General features: G+C 44.1%; 1 protein-coding gene across 1 annotated transcript in view; it reads left to right on the top strand.

Moving 5' to 3' along the window:
- The window catches only part of RTN3 (reticulon 3), a 203058-nt gene extending 182518 nt beyond the window's left edge, over positions 1-20540 (top strand). The window contains exons 5-8 of the mRNA XM_030217330.1: positions 8014-8083; positions 8563-8609; positions 9437-9495; positions 18714-20540. Coding sequence (XP_030073190.1) covers positions 8014-8083; positions 8563-8609; positions 9437-9495; positions 18714-18759 — 222 coding nt within the window. The 3' untranslated portion in view covers positions 18760-20540. The remainder of the gene's footprint in view (positions 1-8013; positions 8084-8562; positions 8610-9436; positions 9496-18713) is intronic.
- The last annotated feature ends 2067 nt before the right edge of the window (positions 20541-22607 follow it).

Raw genomic sequence — 22607 nt, 5'->3', positions numbered from 1 at the left:
CAGCGCGCTCGCTCTCGTCAGCAGCGTGCGCCTCAGCAAGGCCCCTCGGCTCCCCAGCAAAAGCAAGGGACGAGCTTTTGACTGGCTCCAGCAGAGCATAGCCGACATCCAAGTGTCAGTGCCGGGCGACCTGCCAGTCGGAGGGAGGTTTAAAGCTTTTCACCAAAGGTGGCCTCTCATAATCTCCGATCAGTGGGTTCTCCAAATAGTCCGGCAAGGATACACCCTCAATTTGGCCTCAAAACCTCCAAATTGTCCACCGGGAGCTCAGTCTTACAGCTTCCAACACAAGCAGGTACTTGCAGAGGAACTCTCCGCCCTTCTCAGCGCCAATGCGGTCGAGCCCGGGCCAGAAGGGCTGGGATTCTATTCCAGGTACTTCCTTGTGGAAAAGAAAACAGGGGGGAGATGCGTCCCATCCTAGACCTAAGGGCCCTGAACAAATATCTGGTCAAAGAAAAGTTCAGGATGCTTTCCCTGGGCACCCTTCTCCCCATGATTCAGGAAAACGATTGGCTATGCTCTCTGGACTTGAAGGACGCCTACACACACATCCCGATACTGCCAGCTCACAGACAGTATCTGCGATTTCAGCTGGGCACACGTCACTTCCAGTACTGTGTGCTACCCTTTGGGCTCGCCTCTGCGCCCAGAGTGTTCACGTAGTGCTTGGCTGTAGTAGCAGCGGCGCTTCGCAGACTTGGGGGTACACGTGTTCCCATATCTCGACGATTGGCTGGTGAAGAACACATCCGAGGCAGGAGCTCTGCAGTCCATGCAGATGACTATTAGCCTCCTGGAGCTACTGGGGTTTGTGATAAATTATCCAAAGTCCCACCTTCTCCCAGTACAGAGACTCGAATTCATAGGAGCTCTGCTGGATTCTCGGACGGCTCGCGCCTATCTTCCAGAGACGAGAGCCAACAACTTGTTGTCCCTCGTCTCGCGGGTGCGAGCGTCCCAGCAGATCACAGCTCGTCAGATGTTGAGATTGCTGGGCCACATGGCCTCCACAGTTCATGTGACTCCCATGGCCCGCCTTCACATGAGATCTGCCCAATGGACCCTAGCTTCCCAGTGGTTTCAGGCTGCTGGGGATCTAGAAGACGTGATCCACCTGTCCACGAGTTTTCTCAAATCCCTGTATTGGTGGACGATTTGGTCCAATTTGACTCTGGGACGTCCTTTCCAAATTCCTCAGCCACAAAAAGTGCTGACTACAGATGCGTCTCTCCTGGGGTGGGGAGCTCATGTCGATGGGCTTCACACCCAAGGAAGCTGGTCCCTCCAGGAACGCGATCTGCAGATCAGTCTTCTGGAGTTACGAGCGGTCTGGAACGCTCTGAAGGCTTTCAGAGATCGGCTGTCCCACCAAATTGTCCAAATTCAGACAGACAACCAGGTTGCCATGTATTACATCAACAAGCAGGGGGGCACCGGATCTCGCCCCCTGTGTCAGGAAGCCGTCAGCATGTGGCTCTGGGCTCGCCGTCACGGCATGGTGCTCCAAGCCACATATCTGGCAGGCGTAAACAGTCTGGCTGACAGGTTGAGCAGGATTATGCAACCTCACGAGTGGTCGCTCAATTCCCGTGTAGTGCGACAGATCTTCCAGGTGTGGGGCACCCCCTTGGTAGATCTCTTCGCATCTCGAGCCAACCACAAAGTCCCTCAGTTCTGTTCCAGGCTTCAGGCCCACGGCAGACTGGCATCGGATGCCTTCCTCCTGGACTGGGGGGAGGGTCTGCTGTATGCTTATCCTCCCATACCTCTGGTGGGGAAGACTTTGCTGAAACTTAAGCAGGACCGAGGCACCATGATTCTGATTGCTCCTTTTTGGCCGCGTCAGATCTGGTTCCCTCTTCTTCTGGAGTTGTCCTCCGAAGAACCGTGGAGATTGGAGTGTTTTCCGACCCTCATCACACAGGACGAAGGGGCGCTTCTGCATCCCAACCTCCGGTCCCTGGCTCTCATGGCCTTGGATGTTGAGAGCGTAGACTTTGCCTCTTTGGGTCTGTCAGAGGGTGTCTCCTGCATCTTGCTTGCTTCCAGGAAAGATTCCACTAAGAGGAGTTACTTCTTTCTATGGAGGAGGTTTGCCGTCTGGTGTGACAGCAAGGCCCTAGATCCTCGCTCTTGTCCTACACAGACCCTGCTTGAATACCTTCTGCACTTGTCTGAGTCTAGTCTCAAGACCAACTCTGTAAGGGTTCACCTTAGTGCGATCAGTGCATACCATTACCATGTGGAAGGTAAGCCGATCTCAGGACAGCCTTTAGTTGTTCGCTTCATGAGAGGTTTGCTTTTGTCAAAGCCCCCTGTCAAGCCTCCTACAGTGTCATGGGATCTCAATGTCGTTCTCACCCAGCTGATGAAACCTCCTTTTGAGCCACTGAATTCCTGCCATCTGAAGTACTTGACCTGGAAGGTCATTTTCTTGGTGGCAGTTACTTCAGCTCGTAGAGTCAGTGAGCTTCAGGCCCTGGTAGCCCAGGCCCCTTACACCAAATTTCATCATAACAGAGTAGTCCTCCGCACTCACCCTAAGTTCTTGCCAAGGTTGTGTCGGAGTTCCATCTGAACCAGTCAATTGTCTTGCCAACATTCTTTCCCCGTCCTCATTCCTGCCCTGCTGAACGTCAGCTGCACACATTGGACTGCAAGAGAGCATTGGCCTTCTATCTGGAGCGGACACAGCCCAACAGACAGTCCGCCCAATTGTTTGTTTCTTTTGATCCCAACAGGAGGGGAGTGGCTGTGGGGAAACGCACCATATCCAATTGGCTAGCAGATTGCATTTCCTTCACTTACACCCAGGCTGGGCTGGCTCTTGAGGGTCATGTCACGGCTCATAATGTTAGAGCCATGGCAGCGTCGGTAGCCCACTTGAAGTCAGCCACTATTGAAGAGATTTGCAAAGCTGCGACGTGGTCAACTGTCCACACATTCGCATCTCATTACTGCCTGCAGCAGGATACCCGACGCGACAGTCGGTTCGGGCAGTCAGTGCTTCAGAATCTGTTCGGGGTTTAGAATCCAACTCCACCCCCCTAGGCCCATGTTTATTCTGTTCCAGGCTGCACTCTCAGTTAGTTGGATAAATTGTTAGGTCAATCTCAGTTATGTCCTCACCGTTGCGAGGCCCAATTGACCATGGTGGTTGTTTTGAGTGAGCCTGGGGGCTAGGGATACTCCAGCAGCCTGCTTGTCCTCGGAGAAAGCGAATGCTACATACCTGTAGAAGGTATTCTCCGAGGACAGCAGGCTGATTGTTCTCACAAACCCGCCCGCCTCCCCTTTGGAGTTGTCTTCCCTTCTCTTTGTCTTGCTACATATGAGACTGGTCGGCACGAGCCGGTTTCGGGCGGGAAGACGGCCGCGCATCGGCGCGCGAGGGCTAGCAAAGGCTTTTGCTAGTGAAGATTCCGATTGGAGGGGCTGCCGTGGACGTCACCCATCAGTGAGAACAATCAGCCTGCTGTCCTCGGAGAATACCTTCTACAGGTATGTAGCATTCGCTATATGGAACCAGATGATGGGATAGGAAAAGAGGTACCCTGTACGATAAAAGGTATGTACTAGTATTAATATCTTGTATCTTATACAATATTCAACGGGTAACCAGTGCATAATTTCCCTACTACAGAGGAAGTGTGTGGGTGAAAGGTTCAGGTCACAATCTGACATCTGTTTTTTTTTTTTTTTTAAATAGTCCTACTAATAGGAATATAGAGACGTCTGCAAGCTTAATAGAACCTTGGTGAACAGCAAGGCTTTCATTTGTTGTTAGTTGTATTTGATTTTAATGTGCAATTATAGCCAATTTTATATTATGATGCCAAATCCTGTGAGTTACTAGGATTTACAGTAACCATGATTTGTACATCATCTGCATGGATGTATGGCGTTTAATTCTAAAGTTTGTATTAATGTTGCAAGTGGGGCCAGAAAAATAAACCGGGGCCAAGAGGGATCCGTGTGGTACCCCGCAAGAAAAATTATGAAACTGTCTTGCCATGACATATAACATTCTATTAAAGATAAGAGCAGATTCCTGCGTGCGTCTGGTAGCGCTATACAAATGCTAATAATAATTCCTGTAGCCTGGTGAGTAAAATGCAGTGGTGCACTAAGTCAAATGCTGCAGAGACTGGGGGATAAGAAGTACAGTCTTATCTTGATCTTTAAATGCCTGGATAGTTGTTAAAATACCTAGAAGAGCTGCCTCAGTGGTAAATTTGTGACATCCTGTTTGATAAGGACTGTATGCTGTGAAAATGGTATTTGACAGGCCTATGTCAAGAATACTTGTTCTTTGGTAAAGTGGTTGAGCAAATATGACTGAAAATATCAAGAGATGCATTTAAATCATATGACATAGTAAGCTGTGAACAAAAGCATTGTGACCGTTGTTACAATATCTAGCTTTCTGCAATTATTGTAAAACAAATTGCCAAAGGCTGCCTGTTCTGTCTGACACACAAGCAAATTAGGAAGGCTACAGGAGAAACGACTTACTACTGGTGATGTGAGGCTAGAAATAATAATGGGTCAGCAGTAGCCATCGTTGACAGCAGACAACAGTTGTAAGTTGCAGATCATCCAATGCATGTTGCCGCTGTGAATTCAACTGGAAGTTGCCTGAGTGAAGGTGGCCATGAAGCAAAGTGCCACAACCAGCAAAAATTGTCCAAGCAACACTTGTAACCATCTTCCAATAACAGTATCTCTCAAGCAAACAGTCAAATGAGACTGCAAAGAGTTGATGTAAACTCTGGAGGAGTAATAGACTTTTTTTCTTGTTAAGAATTCAAATTTTGGATTTTAAAAAGTCCTCTTCACAACGGTTGCCAATGTTTGAAAGCTAAACAAGGCTCTGTAACAGATTATAGATTGTACTTTCAAAACAGTTTCCACCATCTTTACTTATGGTCCCTTGAATGTTCAGGATTTTAACAATTTTGCTGCTGCTGATGGTCTTGCTGTGATTCCGATTTTGAGCAGGTGGTCATAAAAGCTTCTGAGGAGGAATCCCAGAAACAGCTCATAATGGCTGCTTTTTTTTTTTTTTTGGTTGGTTTTCTTTTAAATCTGGGATAAAGCATCTATAGGGAAGATACAAGGACTTGGGCTCGTGAATGAATAGGCAACCAAAAAGGATTTTAGCATAAAATTTGGTAACTTACAGCACAGGCATTTCTATAACTGACTGACTGAAATTGCACCAACTTCTCTTGAGCTGATAAGAACTTCTTGTAGAAGCAGACCACTTCAGTCCAGTGGTTGGATGAAAATTATATTCATGGACAGGTACGCAGAACTCTTTGACCAGCAGATTCAATCACTTCCATTTTTCCCTTTTCTCTTTGGTAGGTTAGTGCTCATGGTGAGCTGGGTGTACCATAAACCCAGAATACCATTGAATCTGGCATTGAAGACTCAAAGGTTGGTCGTGCTCATGTTGGTTTCTTTAAATTGGTTAGCAAAGTGCAGAAGGAGCAGGAAGAGGTAAAAGGCCAGATTGAAGCAAGCCAAACAAGAAAGATGAATGAAAAAATACCATGAAGGTTGGATCTTTTCCATATTTGCACAAAGAACCTCTTATTGAACTTGGTTTCATTCATGGCATCATTCATAATCTACGATTTTAATTTGCCATCATGGACTTTTTAAGACTTCCATCTAGAACTGACATGTACATATGTTTCTGCTTGTGTGTGATTTTAGACCAGATGTCTTAGGCCAATTGTATAGCTGTTGTGTACTTTAGATGAATAGCTGTCAAACAAATTGTCCATTAGATGAACTGTAATTAGACCAGTTATTGCAGAACTAGTAAAAAAGGCCCGTTTCCGAAACCAATGAAACGGGCGCTAGCATGTGGTTTTTTTTGTGTGTATGTGTCACAGAGTTATTTTGTGTGTGTGTGTGAGGGTGCGGTGTGTGTGCAGGTTGTTGATGTGTGTCTTTTTTTGTTTTGTTTTGTTTTTTGCTTGGGGGATGTGCTGTGCTGTGCTGGCAAAGTGGGTTGGATTGGTGTGTGGCTTTGAGGGTGTGTTTCTGTTGTATTGTGTGTGTGTGGTTTTGTCAAGGAGGTTTGTGGAGGGGGGTCTTTCTGTTGGTGAAATGTAAATGTTGTAGGGGGTGTCAGCCTTTGTTGAGTGTTGTTTTTTTTCCATGTTTTTTTTTTTGTGTTGTGCTGAGGCAGCAGTGTTGTTTTAGATGGGTGGAAGGTTTTTCTGTTGGTGAAATGTAAATGTGGTTGTAGGGGGTGTCAGCCTTTGTTGAGTGTTTTTTTTTTCCATGTTTTTTTTTTTTGTGTTGTGCTGAGGCAGCAGTGTTGTTTTAGATGGGCGGAAGGTTGAGGAGCACGTTCTTTGTCTGTCGGTATTTTTTGGCCGTTTCAGGACTGCTGTAGGGGAATGCTGGAAGAGAAATGTGCTGTTGGAAGCAGCGCCATCTTTTTCCATTGGGCTGGGGTTCTGGGCATCCTGGAGGTGGGTGACAGCTTGCCAGAGGACGGGGATGGTTGTTTTAAGTTGGCGGAAGGGAGAAGAGCACGGTCTTGGGCCGTCGGGGGGTGATCCGGTATGTTTGGCCCATTTCAGGCCGGCTGCAGGGGAATGCTGGAACATTTATGCGCTGCAGGAATCAGCGCCGTCTTTTTCCGGGTGCTCGGAGAATCCCCGAGGTGGGAGACAGCTTGCCTGAGGCTGGGGATGGTTGGGCACGTCCTTGGCCGCTTCGGCAAAAGGGGAAGAGGAAGGGGGTGGGGAGTTACCTGCAGCCGCCAGAGAAACCATGTATTCTTTGTTTGTTTTGTATTATTAGTTTGCATTTCTGTTGAAGAAAGAGTGGATGCCTTTCTAATGATGGAGGTGGTGCGTCGGTGTGCGGTTGTTTCGTTAGTTTGGCAGCCAGTCTCCAGCGATTCCTAGGCAGGGAAGGAGTAGGGAAACACGCTCCGCGTGTTTCCCTACTCCTCCCCCTTCCTTGGTCGCTGTTTGCTGCTGGCTGGGTCGTGGGTAATCCTTCCAGCTGGGCCGCAGCTTGTCCTTGTCCCAGATGGTGACGGGCACGTTGTTTTCCGGCTCCTCTGACTCCATGTCAAGCGATCCCAAATATAGTCTGTGCTATAGGCCCTCTGGCACTCTTCAGTACTGGCATTAGGCATTTAAAAATTTCCCTCCCCCCCTCTCCCCTGGTCTATTTTTACACATACCCACAGCAGGAATATTCTTCTCTCGTTCCAGCGGTGGTTCTGTGCTCTCCGTGCTGCACAGATGAGCCATTCTGCTGGGGAATGCTCCTCCCTTATTGTCACGTAGTTTCCTCTGATTAGTCCGTCTTACGTTGCCTAGTGTTGCCTGGGAACGGTGTTGTGATGGTCCTTTGTGTTTCAGAATGTTGAGGGTGTTTTTTCTGATTGGTCCGTCATGCGAGGGCGGGGCAGAGAGACATGGTCAGTGTTGTGGCTTCACCACCATGAATCCATGAACCCTTCAGTGAGTGACTAAGTGACTTCAGAATGTTGTCTTCAGAATGTTGAGGGTGAGTTTTTTTATAGTAGATGATTGGCTTATCCCTGAGGAAAGCGAAGTCGCTTTACCTTAACTGATTACCTCCACTATGGCCAAAATAAATCAGTCCACCTGTTCCCTTCTGCCTCCCCTTAGCCAATGATCGAGACTGCTTCATGTGGTTGTGTGGTACCAGCTGTGTATATGCAGAAAAGCCTCCTAGATTTCCCTGGCTCTAACTAGTAAATGTTCTGTCCTGACAAAATTACCAGGAAGTATTACTTAAAAGAAAAAAAAAATCCTGTTGGGCAACAGTAACCTGATCCAATTGTGACTGGTTGATTTTCTGTCTCCAGAGAATGTTACAGGTAAATGTCATCTCTTGCTAATTAATAATGAGAATCGTATAAAATAAAACAGGTTAGGGGTTTGGATGGAAATAAGACATTAATCATTTCTAGTTTTTCATACTAGCTTCTCTTGTCCCCTGCAGCTGGCTGTCTTCATGTGGCTTATGACATACGTTGGAGCAGTTTTCAATGGCATCACTTTGCTCATTCTTGGTAAGGGGGTGGGTTTTTGATAATAAGTGATTCTTCAGAATCTCATGAATGCTTTCATCTAGACCCATGGTATCAATGTCTCCTGTCTCTGCATGTGCAGAAGACCCATCAGGATGCATGGAGGAGCAGGAAATCTGTTGCTGGAATACTAGTCCAGTGCCATATAATCCTGCCTTTATTGTTTCCACTAGCTGTAAGTGGAAAAGATCATATATAAGTTAATAAAACATGTGCAAAATGTAAGGAAAATATCCCCCAGCTTTGAAAGTGTTAAAATGTCTGGTGGTAAGAATGGTGGTGGTCGTCTTCATTGACTAGCTACACCTGTAAGAATCCATGTTCTGCAGTTTTATTTATTTATTTATGTATTTATTAATTTGTATCCCGCGCTTTCCCACACAGTTAGTTGCATGTTTAAAACACTTCAGATTGCATGAGCAGAACATACCTTGCCTGATCTCTTTTCTTCTTTCTTTCAGGTGAAATACTGACATTCAGCCTCCCAGTTGTATATGAGAAATATCAGGTAAGTCTGCATAGAGAAGTTATAAGGTTTAATTGATCTACCTTGATATTCCTCAGTGTTGCTTGGACAGGCACATGCAACTTGGGGGCCCCTTGCCATAGAGTTGCATGTGTCCTGCAAAGTGGCTGATGGGAGCTGAGCCAAACTGGAGGCAGAAGCTTATGAATCTCTCCTTCCGGACAGCACGCCAGCTATGGGCAGAAAAAGAAGCAGCTCGAGGTGCTGTACCATACAGTTCTCTGATCACCAAGCCCAGATTTGATTTTGAAGGGGGTTGGGGGGGGGGGGGGGGGGTCAAAGGCGAGTAGATGAATTGCTAGGGGATGGGATGCAGATGTGATTATAAAAGGTCTTCATAAATAGACTTCATTCACACTTCTTTACCCATCCCTTTTACCTTCGTCATTTCCTTCATTAACTTTCCCTTTGGTCTGTCCTTCTGGACAGCTTACAAAATGTCTAATTGTATAAAGTTAAATTAACACACAGATTTTTACAGGCATGCCATAGGATTCTAACACTGCAGAATCTACATGAGAGAATCAGGAGTGGGATAGTTGTTACACCCTGGATTCCTGAGGATGAAGTTTTTTTTTTTTGTTTTTTTTCAAGTTGCACTTTAATTTTCTTATATTTTTATATTTAACATGTGAGTGTAGGTGCTTACTTAGAGATGCTTTGTAAGCAGCTTTGCTGTAAATTTAAAATATTTTAGCAAAGTTAATTTTGGGGGGGGAAACTGGGGGCTGTGCTTCTGAGATGTAGCAGTGATCAGTTCAAGTTGATCAGTGTTTGAACTTGTTTAATGTTGCTCTCTTCTTCCTTAGACTCAAATTGATCACTATGTCGCCCTTGTGCATGATCAGACCAAGTCCATTATTGACAAGTAAGTCTCCTGTTGGTCCCTCTATAGTTACTGGTGCATAAGTATTTCCAATTTTCATGCCAAAGGAGTCAGCATTAGGAGTGCTGTCTTACCTGTTTGACCCCCAGCTGATGATTTTTATTGCAAGAAATGAGGTGGTGTCTTAAAAAGTTTTAAAGCAGTTCTGTATTTGAAAATCTGAACAGCAGATGGGTGCATTGGCAGAATTGAGCGGTGGAGGTCTGAAGTGGACTAAGGGGAACTGCTCAGCCGGAGTAAGATGTATTAGAACCTGATGTGCTGGGAGGGATTTCTTAGTAGTGGAATAGCAGTTTCATTTTCATCCATACCAGACCCCAAATCAGAATGTTCATTTGTTCAGTTTGTCCTATTTAAAGACACATTTTCAATTTAGCTTTTAATTTCTTAGGTCGGGCCTGGCTGTTCGGATGTTCCAGCTCACAGCTCAACACATCCCCCTTCTCCCTCCCCCCTTCTTTTTACCAAATGTTTGTTTTTGAGAGACTCTAGCTGTCCTTTCACTTGTAGTTTTTCTCACATGATTTTATTGACTTGTAAATCAATTTGATTCAAGCCCTGACAGGTGGTTTTTTTTGTTGTTGTTTTTTTTTAATAGTCCAGAACAAATGGGTTATGTCCATCCACAAATGGAAGGAAACCGAGAAAATAGTTCTAAGTAATCTGCCTCTTGAGAGTATTGTGCATCCTGGAATGTCCAGTATTTTCTCTGTCTTCAAGCAGATGGTGGACGGACTGTGCAATTCTCTGTGGTGCTTCTGTCAGCTCCTGACCCAGTTTGTCCCGGGTGTCAGTTGAGCAGAGGTGCTGGTTAACATTAGCTCATTTTTGACTGCACTTTCTTAATTGAGCTGGGATGGCACTTGGTGGCACCATGTCCCTCATCCCCCCCCCCCCCCCCCCCCCCCAGCCTGGGTGACACCCAGTGGTGCCAGGTCCAGTGTTATATAGTAGTAACTAAGTAAATGTAACTAATTACTGAGGTAAATGTTTTGTCATTTTTCCTTGTGAAGTACTGAATAACATTTATTACTTGTATTGAAGTAGTAATTTTGCCAATTTTTACTAATATTCGGCTACATTTGATGCTTGCAGTTAGAAGTAAAAGCAGAAGTGAGATGTAAATGACGATTCTTCAGTAAACCAAATGAAATAGCAAAACTAGGAACAGAATTTTGCTGTTGCAAACCTCATCACCCAAACTGGATCATATCTTAAATTTGCTGTTTATCGAATATAGCCTATAAGAACATTGGAGAGTTGCCTGTTTGTTGAACTGGTTACTGGTCTCCAGTCAAACAGAACAGTGATGAGTTGGATCACTTTAAAGCGGAGATGAAGCGGACACTAGTAACAATTTTTGGTAAACAGACATGTCTCTACCACAACAGACTCCTGGACATCCCATGGAAAATTTTTACATTGGGGTGATAATCTTAAGGCCAAACAGGCTTCCTCTCTGTAGACTGAGTTCCTACACATTTGATGATGCTTCAGTTCTCAAAGACTAGCCGTTGAGCCCGTGAAAACGGGCTACTTTTGGAATGGGGGGGGGGGGTCTGAGCCCCCCCCCCCCCCCCCCCCCCCCCCCCCCCGGAGTCGCTGCCGCCGCCCGTCCACCCGGCCCGAGCAGCACTAAACTTACATCAGCAGGCACATCAGCAAAGCTGCCGTCGGGGCGGGCTTCCTTCTCTGCCTGTGTCCCGCCCTCGTGTGACGTAACGTCAGCGAGGGCGGGACAAAGGCAGAGAAGGAAGCCCGACGGCAGCTTTGCTGATGTGCATGCTGATGTAACTTCACAGTGCTCGGGCCAGATGGAGGGGCGGCGGCGACTCCGGGGGAGGGGGAGCGGTTCCGACGTCTGCAGCATACCAGTAGAGACTTCCCTCTCTGTCCCGCCCCCATCATCACGTATTGGGGCGGGGCAGAGAGGGAAGTCTCTACTGTGCATTTGTGAGTGAGTACGGTCACTTGCCGTTTATATGTTTGATATTCAGTTTGCCATCAGTTGAACATTATTAGAAAAACAGACAATGGTTCCAGTTTTGAAATCAGCCTTTGTAATTGGACATCATGATCATATTGAAGACAAAAATGAAGATGCAAGTGATGAATTGGACAGCACTATTTTAATGCAGATAACGACAATGATGGTAAAGTATTCTTTGCTATATGAGAGTCTAGTGTGCAGAGATTCCCTTAATCAAAACCTGCTGATCAAGTCAGAAGACATCAGTAATATTGCAACCTGATCCGATTTGAAGGAACATTTTCAGACTGAACAATCCACTTTCTGCTAGTTTTAGTTATTGAACTCCTTTTTAAGCTGTGCTGGATTGATGACTCACAATTTCACTTGCATAAGTGATGGGTCATTTTCAAAAATTTAGTTTTACTAAAAGCAAAGTGAATTATAGTACTTTTTACTCAAAATAGGTTAGATATATTTTTATTTTACTTTCACTAAATTTTTTTAAATGTGTTCGTCACCGAACCTAAGTATTCAAGTATACATTTATTATTTTTACTTAAATACATTGATCTAATACTTTGAACAACACTGGCTGGGTTCTACAAAATTATTCAGGGTCGTCAAGTCGCAGGAGGAATGTGAACGATTACAGGAGGACCTTGCGAGACTGGGAGAATGGGCGTGCAAGTGGCAGATGAAGTTCAATGTTGACAAGTGCAAAGTGATGCATGTGGGTAAGAGGAACCCGAATTATAGCTACGTCTTGCAAGGTTCCGCGTTAGGAGTTACGGATCAAGAAAGGGATCTGGGTGTCGTCGTCGATGATACGCTGAAACCTTCTGCTCAGTGTGCTGCTGCGGCTAGGAAAGCGAATAGAATGTTGGGTGTTATTAGGAAGGGTATGGAGTCCAGGTGTGCGGATGTTATAATGCCGTTGTATCGCTCCATGGTGCGACCGCACCTGGAGTATTGTGTTCAGTACTGGTCTCCGTATCTCAAAAAAGATATAGTAGAATTGGAAAAGGTACAGCGAAGGGCGACGAAAATGATAGTGGGGATGGGACGACTTTCCTATGAAGAGAGGCTGAGAAGGCTAGGGCTTTTCAGCTTGGAGAAGAGACGGCTGAGGGGAGATATGATAGAAGTGTATAAAATAATGAGTGGAATGGATCGGGTGGATGTGAAGCGACTGTTCACGCTATCCAAAAATACTAGGACTAGAGGGCATGAGTTGAAGCTACAGTGTGGTAAATTTAAAACGAATCGGAGAAAATTTTTCTTCACCCAACGTGTAATTAGACTCTGGAATTCATTGCCGGAGAACGTGGTACGGGCGGTTAGCTTGACGGAGTTTAAAAAGGGGTTAGATAGATTCCTAAAGGACAAGTCCATAGACCGCTATTAAATGGACTTGGAAAAATTCCGCATTTTTAGGTATAACTTGTCTGGAATGTTTTTACGTTTGGGGAGCGTGCCAGGTGCCCTTGACCTGGATTGGCCACTGTCGGTGACAGGATGCTGGGCTAGATGGACCTTTGGTCTTTCCCAGTATGGCACTACTTATGTACTTATGTACTTAAGAAGTGAGGCTGAAGTTTAATGTTTCTTGCCCTCCACTGTGCGACGATCTCCAACTGCCATCAAGTATGTAGTTTCTATTTTTCCCCACTTCAGGCAACATGTTTAGCTGTGTCTGAGGTAAATGCTTTTGTATTTCATAATAGTCGGAATTTTCAAGTGAAGAAACTGGTCTTCTGTGATCTTGTCTTATACCTTGGTTCTAGCTCCCAGCTGGTGTCAAGCAGTGGGAAGACTTTCTAGGCTAAGCCCTGCTCTGCAGCTAGCAGAGTGGGTGGTATTTATTTCTCTTCTAAACTTTGGAATGGGTTTTTTCTTTTCCCTGTGGCGATGCTCTGTCTTCCCACAGGAGTTTTTTTAGTTGCACCGGAGCCTCCTTACAGCAGTCTGCATTCTTTAGTTCTGGTGAGCTTCCTACCCTGTTCCACCCTAAGTTGTGAGAAGAGTTCTCAGGCTTGCCATTTTTATTCTATAATTTCCCTGGGGCCTTCTCTGTCCATGTTCTATTATGTTACATATTAATTTAAAAAAACAAAACACCCTTGTGGTTTCTTTCAGAGGAACTTGTGTTTAACTCTCTTATTCTTGTGTGGCTAGTCTCAAGCATGTTCCTTTTTCTCCTCTTTAACCGTTTGCTCAATTCATAACACACATAGGGGAAGGGACGTTCTTTCTTTTCTTTCAGTTTTCATGTGCTGTGGGAAGAAATCTTTTATTTCCCCTTCTTCCTCCCTTGGTGTGGAGTTCCACAGTTGGAATTTACTCTTCTGAGTTTGGTGGTTGAAGATGGTAAATTCTTAAGCTTACTGCAGCCTGTTTAGCTGTTTCACTTTGGGTTACTGTCGTCAGGATATGCAGTGATCAGCAGTTCCCTGCTGTGACCCTGGGTGAAATTTGTGTGCTTGGACGCAGAGTTTTATTTCATCCATGCCTGGTGCTGCAGAAAGGAAGGCCTGTAGTGGGACCAGTCTCAGCTACTCCACTGTAGGAGTATCCATAGCTGTTTGAAGGTGGCACGTATCATATTGCACTTCGCTGACACTGTCCACATTGATTCTATTGGGCACTGACTGCAGTAGTTGTGCAGAGGCTGTGTTTGTGTGGATTCTGTAGTCATAATCTTTTGGCATGGCAGCATTCACTATTTACTGTGATTTTCCATCTCACATTTTCCATTTTCCATTTTCCATTTTCCATCTCACAGATAGGCTGCAGAGAATACCTTCTCCTGCTTTAGACTTAGCCTGGCCTCAGAATGACATCCTATAGTATATCTCCTATCAAACTGAGCTCTCTTTTTCATCAAGCACTGCCATTTCCTCCCCTCACCCTCCCCACTGACAGTTTGAACTTCGTGGGTGTGGCTTGGATCTCTTTCAGGGAGAGAAAACTAACAACTTATAGCAGCAGCTTCAGAGAGCATTTTCCATCTCACAGATAGGCTGCAGAGAATACCTTCTCCTGCTTTAGACTTAGCCTGGCCTCAGAATGACATCCTATAGTATATCTCCTATCAAACTGAGCTCTCTTTTTCATCAAGCACTGCCATTTCCTCCCCTCACCCTCCCCACTGACAGTTTGAACTTCGTGGGTGTGGCTTGGATCTCTTTCAGGGAGAGAAAACTAACAACTTATAGCAGCAGCTTCAGAGAGCATTTTCCATCTCACAGATAGGCTGCAGAGAATACCTTCTCCTGCTTTAGACTTAGCCTGGCCTCAGAATGACATCCTATAGTATATCTCCTATCACCTTCTCCCACTACTCCAACCAGAGTTACACCTAATCACACTGACCACCCTTCAACATCTTCTGTCCTTCTGTGACTGTTCTCTTGTGCTTGACTGCTTAAATATTTTAAATTTAAATGCTTTACTTTTTGTCTATTAGATTGTAAGCTCTTTGAGCAGGGACTGTCTTTCTTCTGTGTTTGTACAGCGCTGCGTACACTTTGTAGCGCTCTAGAAATGTTAAATAGTAGTAGTAGTAGTATATGTGCTGTTCAGGGGCAACATTCACATGGACTCTGCTGTGCTGGCATCCGCATTGAGTAGTGACCTATCTACATGGGCCACACGGTGGCAGTGGGTGTGGTGCTGTAGCTGCAGCAACAGATGTTCCGCTCTGGCAGGAGCTATGTGGAAATGGCATTGGCTTGCTTAGGAGCTGTGCCACAGCTGTTTAGCTGTGACCTTGCACACATGTCGCATTGGGGCAGTGTGCTTGGACTTTACCTTGACAAGACCTCGGCCATTGCACAGGAGTGACTGCCTCAGGTGCTTCATAGTTCCAGTAACATTGCTTCTGTTCAGTGTTTCCATTGTTTTCTGTTTCTCCATAGCAGCAGCCTTTTTGGCTCTGGTGCAGTTGGAGGTTATTTTGTACTAATCTGTGTCAGCATCTTATTCTACACATGGTCAGCAGCCTTGGGGCTACACATTGATTCCAGCCTTGGTCTTGAGCGAGGATGGTAGTCTATTGAGCAGCACAAGACGGCATTCTTAGGGATGCGCAAGGCTGTTAAAGTGGCGCTAGTGCTGTACTAATGAGAGCTGCACATGGCCAACACCTTTGGATTTGCGGGAATACTTCTATAGGTGGCTCTCTAATGGCTGCTTTTAGGCAGCTTGGTGATAGCTGCCTTTTAGGCTGTTATTGTGGCAACAGCTGTCATACAGGTTTTGTTCCCCAGGTGCTATAGGCTGGTATCCTTCATTGTTGCACAGCAGTGGCCTTGAGGCACTGCCAATTTGCTCCTGTATTGCAGTTACTCAGTTTTTTATTCATTTAAGAATTTATAACTTACATCTACAATCCTCAGCAGGGAACAATTCATAATCATAGTACATATTTCACAGACATACATCAAAATCCAGCAGTAATCAAACAGTCCAAGACTTGCCCTAAGAAGAATTATCAAACACTCGCCGAAACAAATTTTTAGTCTCTTTAAATTCGTCCTTATTTCGTAAGACACAAAGCTGAGTAAGCAAAGAATTCCACAGTCTTGGACCTGCAATATAAAAAATTGTTGTTCTTGACAAGTATAGGAACTGTATCTTAAAAGAAGGAACATCAAGCATATTAGAAGAAATTGATCGCAAGGATGAGAAGGATGATGTAAGTGCAAACTTGCTGAAATCACTGGAGAAATCTTATTAGTTATCACTTTGAATACCAGTAATAAAAACTTATATTGCACAGTGTACGCAGTGGGCAGCCAGTGTAGAAAGATGAGAGCAGAAGTATTATGTTCAAAATGGCTCATTCCTAGAAGCACATGAGCAGCAGCACTTTGTGCAGTATAATGATTGTAAATCATATTTTGGTAACTCTAGAAACAGAGCGTTACAATAATCAAAATGAGGCATTACTATGTTTTGAACCACTAAACGAAATTTCTCGGATATATAATCCTTCATCCTTCTGTCAAGTCTTACTTTACAAAATACAGTACTAACCACCTTAGCTACTTGTGATTTCAGATTCAGTAATGAATCTAACACCCCCAAGCATAGAATTTTCTTACTAAAGACAATCTCAATACTGTCTATGGAAAAAATATCTGGAACGTCAGCCAGTTCAAAACAAGATACAACAATGACCTTTTTTTGTTGTTGTTGCCATATTCAGACTAAGATGGTTAGCTCTCAACCATTGCTTGTTTTCAAATATAGGCATACCACCTGGATGTTTTCTTTCACCGAATTCTCAGTTTCAAAGAAAAATTGAATATTATTTGTATAAATACGATACTGAATTCCTAAACCTTTAAGAAGATTGCATAATGAGAGAACGTTAAACAAAATTGTAGATAAAGCAGACTGTTGAAAACCAGTAGTCAACCCACTCATCTTAGATCTTTTACCTGCACTTCACAGAAATTATGTTCTAAAAATGAGAACCACTTCCCAACTACTACTGCAATCCCCTATCCCTCTTAACTGCAGCAACAAAATTGAATGATTAATAGAATCAAACCACAGCTGAAATATCCGCGACTAGAAAAAAAAATTGCCTTTATTAAATCCAACTCGAATAAGTTCAGTCATAGAAAGCAATAATGTTTCTGTATCATGTTTGCTGCCGAATCAAAATTGATATTGATCCAGAACTTGATGTTCATTCATAAACTCAACAAATTGAGATAATACAGCCTTTTCAATCACTTTTGCTAAACAGAAGTGAGGTGAGAGGTCTGAAGCTCTTTACATTAGAAGCATCCAACTTTTCATTATTAAGCAAAGGTCTCACTGAGGCCTGTCCTTTTGATGCAGATCTTCACTGAATTCCACCGCCTTTTCACATGTAGCAGCTGTGTTTCTTGGAGCATCAATTTTGTCGTGCTCCTAGGTGTTCCTGAATTCTTTTCTTTTGGCTCTATTGTCTTTGAGCTGGATTCAGCGTATTTGGCCACCTTCTATCTTGGCTGTAGGTCCTGCTTACCCCAAACGCCTGCTCTTGGCTTGCTCCTTTTGTTGATTCAGTACCCAATTATTTTGATACCGCCTTTCTGTTGCCCCACTCACCGTGGCATGCTCTATAATTGATCTCTCCTGAATGAAACTATGCTTTTGGTCCGTTGTGGAATTTTTTTTCATTTTCTGGTTCCACCCTACTAGAGATGCTGTTTTGCTACATCCCTTTTGTTCTGGACTGGTCTGGTATGGATTGAAAGTAAGGAATAATTCTTACCTGATGATTTTCTTTCTTTTAGTTTTACGAGGCCAATCCATACCCCCTCACTGTCTGGTTTTTGCATTGTGCTATATTTATTCATACAGTAGATCTTGCTTCTTCGCCTTTCCATTTCGTTCTCTTACATATCATGTTTTCCTGACTGTCAGTTGAGTGTAAGCCTCACTACCTGACTAAGCTCAGGCCTCATCTCCTGACTCAGAAGTGTCTCTTGTCAGTTGAGTGTACACCTCACTTCATCTTCCAGCTAAGACTGAGTGGTTTCATTGCATCTTGAATGTCCACTGGTATTCGTTGTAAATGTCAGGAGCAGCATTGCTTGGCTGTTTGAAATACTGAACGTTCCAGGCTGCACAATACCCTTAAGGGGTGAATTACTTGGAACTATTTTCTGTCTCCTTTTGCTGGTAGATTGACATAACCCATTCTGGTCTGGTAGGACTAAGACTAAAGGAAAGAAAATTATCAGGTAAGACAATTTTTTCATGTGCTGCAGGATAGGAGTGAGGTTCACTTAGCAGAGCTATGTGACAGTCTTAGGACTGGAACAGCAGGGAGTACTGCATGTAATAGGTGTGTTATAGAAGGGAGTGTCATTTCTGAAGAAGTACTAGGTGCTGCAGAACAGAGGTGAAGTGCATTGACAGTGTTAGGGAGGATCTTAATGCTGGGTTTGAGATTATGTAGAGTAAGGGCAGTGTATTAGAGCTAAGTATGTTTGGAGGGCTGGGGGGGGGGGAGGGAGTCTCTGGGCTGGCATTGCAAGTCCAGTAAGATAATAGTATGTATTGTCAGAGCTTTACATTTCTATTTTGCTCATGTTTTTGTGTAACCATGCAGTTACTACTGGATTATAGATACTATCAGCACTCAGATATAGACATGAACATGCATATTAGCAGTCACTGTTGAAGAAAAGGGTCTTATGGCATATTCCTTCTGTTTCTCCCTCAGGGTCCAAGCGAAAGTTCCTGGGATTGGGAAGAAAAAGGCAGAGTAACTCCCCAGTTGGAAGGGAGGGGGAAGAAACCTGGCTCACTCAATTAAGCCCCAGTTCCATTGCTCTGCCAGTCATTGTTCCCATGAAGGAACATGCCTGCATTCCAAGCTTTTTACTCCATTCTAAAGCCACTTTGTTAAGCCTGTGCATCTTGGGGTTATGACAGACTAACCCCAGAATTTGTCTTCTGGGGAGAAGTTAAAACTGCACCCTGCATCCCACCCTGGAGCAACTGGCTTTTCTAGTTCAGGGGTGTGTGTATTTTCAGTTGTAAGGAGAGGTGTGGGACGTGGGCAATCCCTCACTGCTGCCTCACACTGGGCCTTGTTCCCTCCACAGCTCTTCCAGTTTTTCCTGGCATTGGAGTGAGGGTGGGAGAGCTTTTTGTCATCCTGATAGTGTTGTAATATTATTATGTGTGATATCCCTTTTGCCTTCACTGGCACTAACGGGCTTTCCTCCCATCCTTCTGGAGTGCTGAGTACATGAAACTGCACATCTTGCTCTTCAAAGTTCTGCTTACCTCTTCGTGTGACATTCTGCTCTTCTTCCTGCACAGCTTTAATAAAGGTTGTATGTACGTTTTGGTTATCTATTATGGAATAAATTAAATGAAAATGTCTGTAACTGCTGTAAAACTTAGTTTGATAACTAGTTTAAAATTTGCAAACACATTAGTGCATTAGGATTCTTTTTATACCTCTGTCATCCCTTATGGGCAAAAAAAAGGGGAGAATTTTAATCCTGAGATCCTCCTGATCCCTCCTCAAACCTGCTTTAAAGAAGATACGTCAAGAGTGAAATGAACATAACCAGCTCCTAGAAAAATGGTGCTTCTGGAATGTGGAGGTGGAAATAGTTCAGAGAAAATGTTTTTATTCCTCTGAATGTGTGGGGGCTCCTGAGCTTTTTTTTTTTCCACTTCTACTACCACTCAGCCTGTTTTTCTTGGATTGGTTGGCCTGCTGTCACTGGATTTCTCTAGGCTAGAGGAACCTAGTCTGTCTTCTCTGGCTGGTTCCTGCAGCTGGAGGAAGATTGCTTAGATGGCTAAGGTATAAGGGGGCTGTTAAGAGACCTGAGTTTTACATTCAGCCAGGATTATTTTTTCCCTGGTGCTAAGCTGCCTATATAGTACTGATGTTTGTGGGGCAGTATTTTAGTACTAGAGGATAAGGACTGCAAGGAAGGGGATGAGATTTTTAAACCTGTAAAATAATAGGAATTATAAGAACCCAAAGAAGAAGGAACACTTAGGCTGCACAGCTTATGTAGGTGAGCTGTGAATGGTTTTCATTGCAGAAAGCATAGCGTGGCCCTTATATCAGTTGCTGATGCTCCTTCCATCTGGCTTTGTGTTCATCGAGCAGGGACTTGGGTTTTTTCGTTGGAGCTTAAAATCAAGTGACTCTTTCATGTTCAAATTCTGGTAACTGATTCCCATATAGGATCTTTTCATTTGCCTCCCTTACACTTTGTCTATGCACTGACTTGTCCAACCCTGGAGTAGGGTTTAATGTCAGCTCCAGCCTGCTCCCCTTAACTACTACTGTTTAAAGAAATTTTCCATGCTACATCTGTGAAAGCCACCCATCTTTCCTTCCTGACTTTTTTTTTTTTACACAACCAATGTAGACCACAATGTATTAATGATGTCCCCAGTATGTGTGTCTGTGTATGCATTATCAATATAGTAATGCCTGCAGAAATGGGAATTGCTTTCTTCATTTTCTGTGTAATGGCAAATTGATGTGATAATAAACATTGTCTGAGAAATGGTGTGACAAGTCTCTGCTCTTTTTCATTGCAAGTATGCTCTTTATACTTTATATAACATATATAACTCCTGTTTCCCTCCTAAATCCTACTCCTGTCCTCTTGGTTACAGTCACTGGCCTTAGAATAGACAATAATAAAGCAATAACCATAACAGCAAGCATAAGTTGACAAGCCATATATTAGGGGCTGCCTTCACACACAGTGTTGACAAAATACTCAAGAAGTTCCCTTATTGCTGGCCTACTAAAGGAATGGGGCTTATTCTTCATCAAATTATTCCAGTTTGCCTTGTTTAAGTGCAGTTAACTAACTTTGAGTAACCATTTCACAATATACTATCTCAGTGAGAGGGAAGACAGGCTCCTCCACAACTGTGATCTCTCATACCTGATGGCTGTCTCACTGTTCAGTCTTCTGGCCAGCTCTGGAGACTTACTGAAAATAAAAATCCTGTGTTTTCTCTGAACAATGCCCCTATGAATTAGTCCAGAATGGCTGGAGAACTGGGCATTCCCACCATATTACATAAATGAGCTGCCTTGTCCACATCTCCTACAGCACTGGCTGGAGGCAGATGACACATGTAGGACTGCATAAAATCTATAGACCTATAGAGGATCTAGTTGGTTCTCCACCATATTGGCCAAAAGCCACCCTAGCCATGGAAGGCCTGCCAGAACAACCCAAGGTTGCTTTTCCACTAAGTGCTGCATTTTAATCTCTAAACTTGACAGAAGCCCCTTAGCCCTGGTTCCTCCTCAATCAACAACTCAAAAGTAGATAGATACTTGATTGTCTCTCTTCAATTACCCATGTGTGAGACCCCGGGTGAGGGTTATGGGGTGGGTTGTCAATAACAGCAAGAAGGATTGCAAACATGAATTAAGTGATTTTATTAGCTTAACTGAGGCCTGTTCCTTTGCAGGTCTAGAACAAAGGTAAAGTCTCATCTTCAGAGGGAAAAAAGGGTTTGCATTGGCCTGTGGCCAACAGGACCCAAAACAAGTCTATGGCCTGTGACAACCACACCCCTTTGTATTTCCAGGTCTGGCTCCAGCCAGACCTCAACAAGGCTCACAATTCTTCAAATAAAAGATTGGCTTAACCTCATCCAGATTACAGCAGCTAGGTGTATTCTGGGGTTTAAGTTCTTCCTTCCGTGAGCCTCTTTAACCTCAGCCTGGCCATGTCTCTCAAACTCCCTGGTATTGACTCCACCCCTCCCAGCTCACTTCCTCCTGGGGGTGGGATCAGTGCTCTTAAGGTGGCCCCAGGTAGTTAGAGGGACTTTCTTAAGGGTGAGGGGCAGTGTTCTATAAACCTCATCACACCATGTTTCAGAAAATGTCTCCATTACATATACTCAAAGAATCCCTTGACTTCAAGTCTTACAGGACTACAAAATTACCCTTTCACTAGGAATCAATTGTCCCAGCAAAGTGAAACCCTTAAGTTCCCATCTTCTAAAAACATATAAGGGGTAGCTGTTAGTCTGATGTAACAAAATTGATAGAGGAAGGTGGCACCTTAGAGACTAATCAATTTGAGAATTGAGGTGTCAAGAATTACTCTTATCAGATGCATTCATTTAAAGAATCCTTGGTGGGTGGTAATTGGGGAATGGAGTGGATTAGTATTAACTTAGAAATCGAAGTTGTTTACCTATAATGGATAGAATGCAGCTACTCTTATTTGTGATGTCTTTTGATGGTTCCTGTATTCCATAGCTCTCTTTTAGCTAAGTAAGCTTTTTTTGTTTACTTTGCATGTGAGAGAGTTCCTATACTTGGTGCAGATTTCCCTGTACTTACAGTTGTGTCCCAAGCTCCTCCAGTTGTGGAACATATGTGATAGTGGAGATGACAGGCAGGCAAGTGTGTCTACATTCCCTTGCTGTCTATGGAGAACCCCTGTTAAAAGTAAGGAACTCTAGAGATGAGTAGGGGAGATGCAGGCACACTTGGTGTGTTTTCAATTAACATAGTGATGTCGGATGGACACTTTCAGTAAGCAAATAGTTTCTAAATAATGGACTGCCCAAATGCCATGGCAGTAGTGTTTGAACCTAT

Source organism: Microcaecilia unicolor, chromosome 11 (assembly GCF_901765095.1).
Source record: "Microcaecilia unicolor chromosome 11, aMicUni1.1, whole genome shotgun sequence".
NCBI lineage: Eukaryota > Metazoa > Chordata > Amphibia > Gymnophiona > Siphonopidae > Microcaecilia > Microcaecilia unicolor.
The sequence above is the reverse complement of the archived record's forward strand: the minus strand, read 5'-3'. Positions and strand labels throughout refer to the sequence as shown.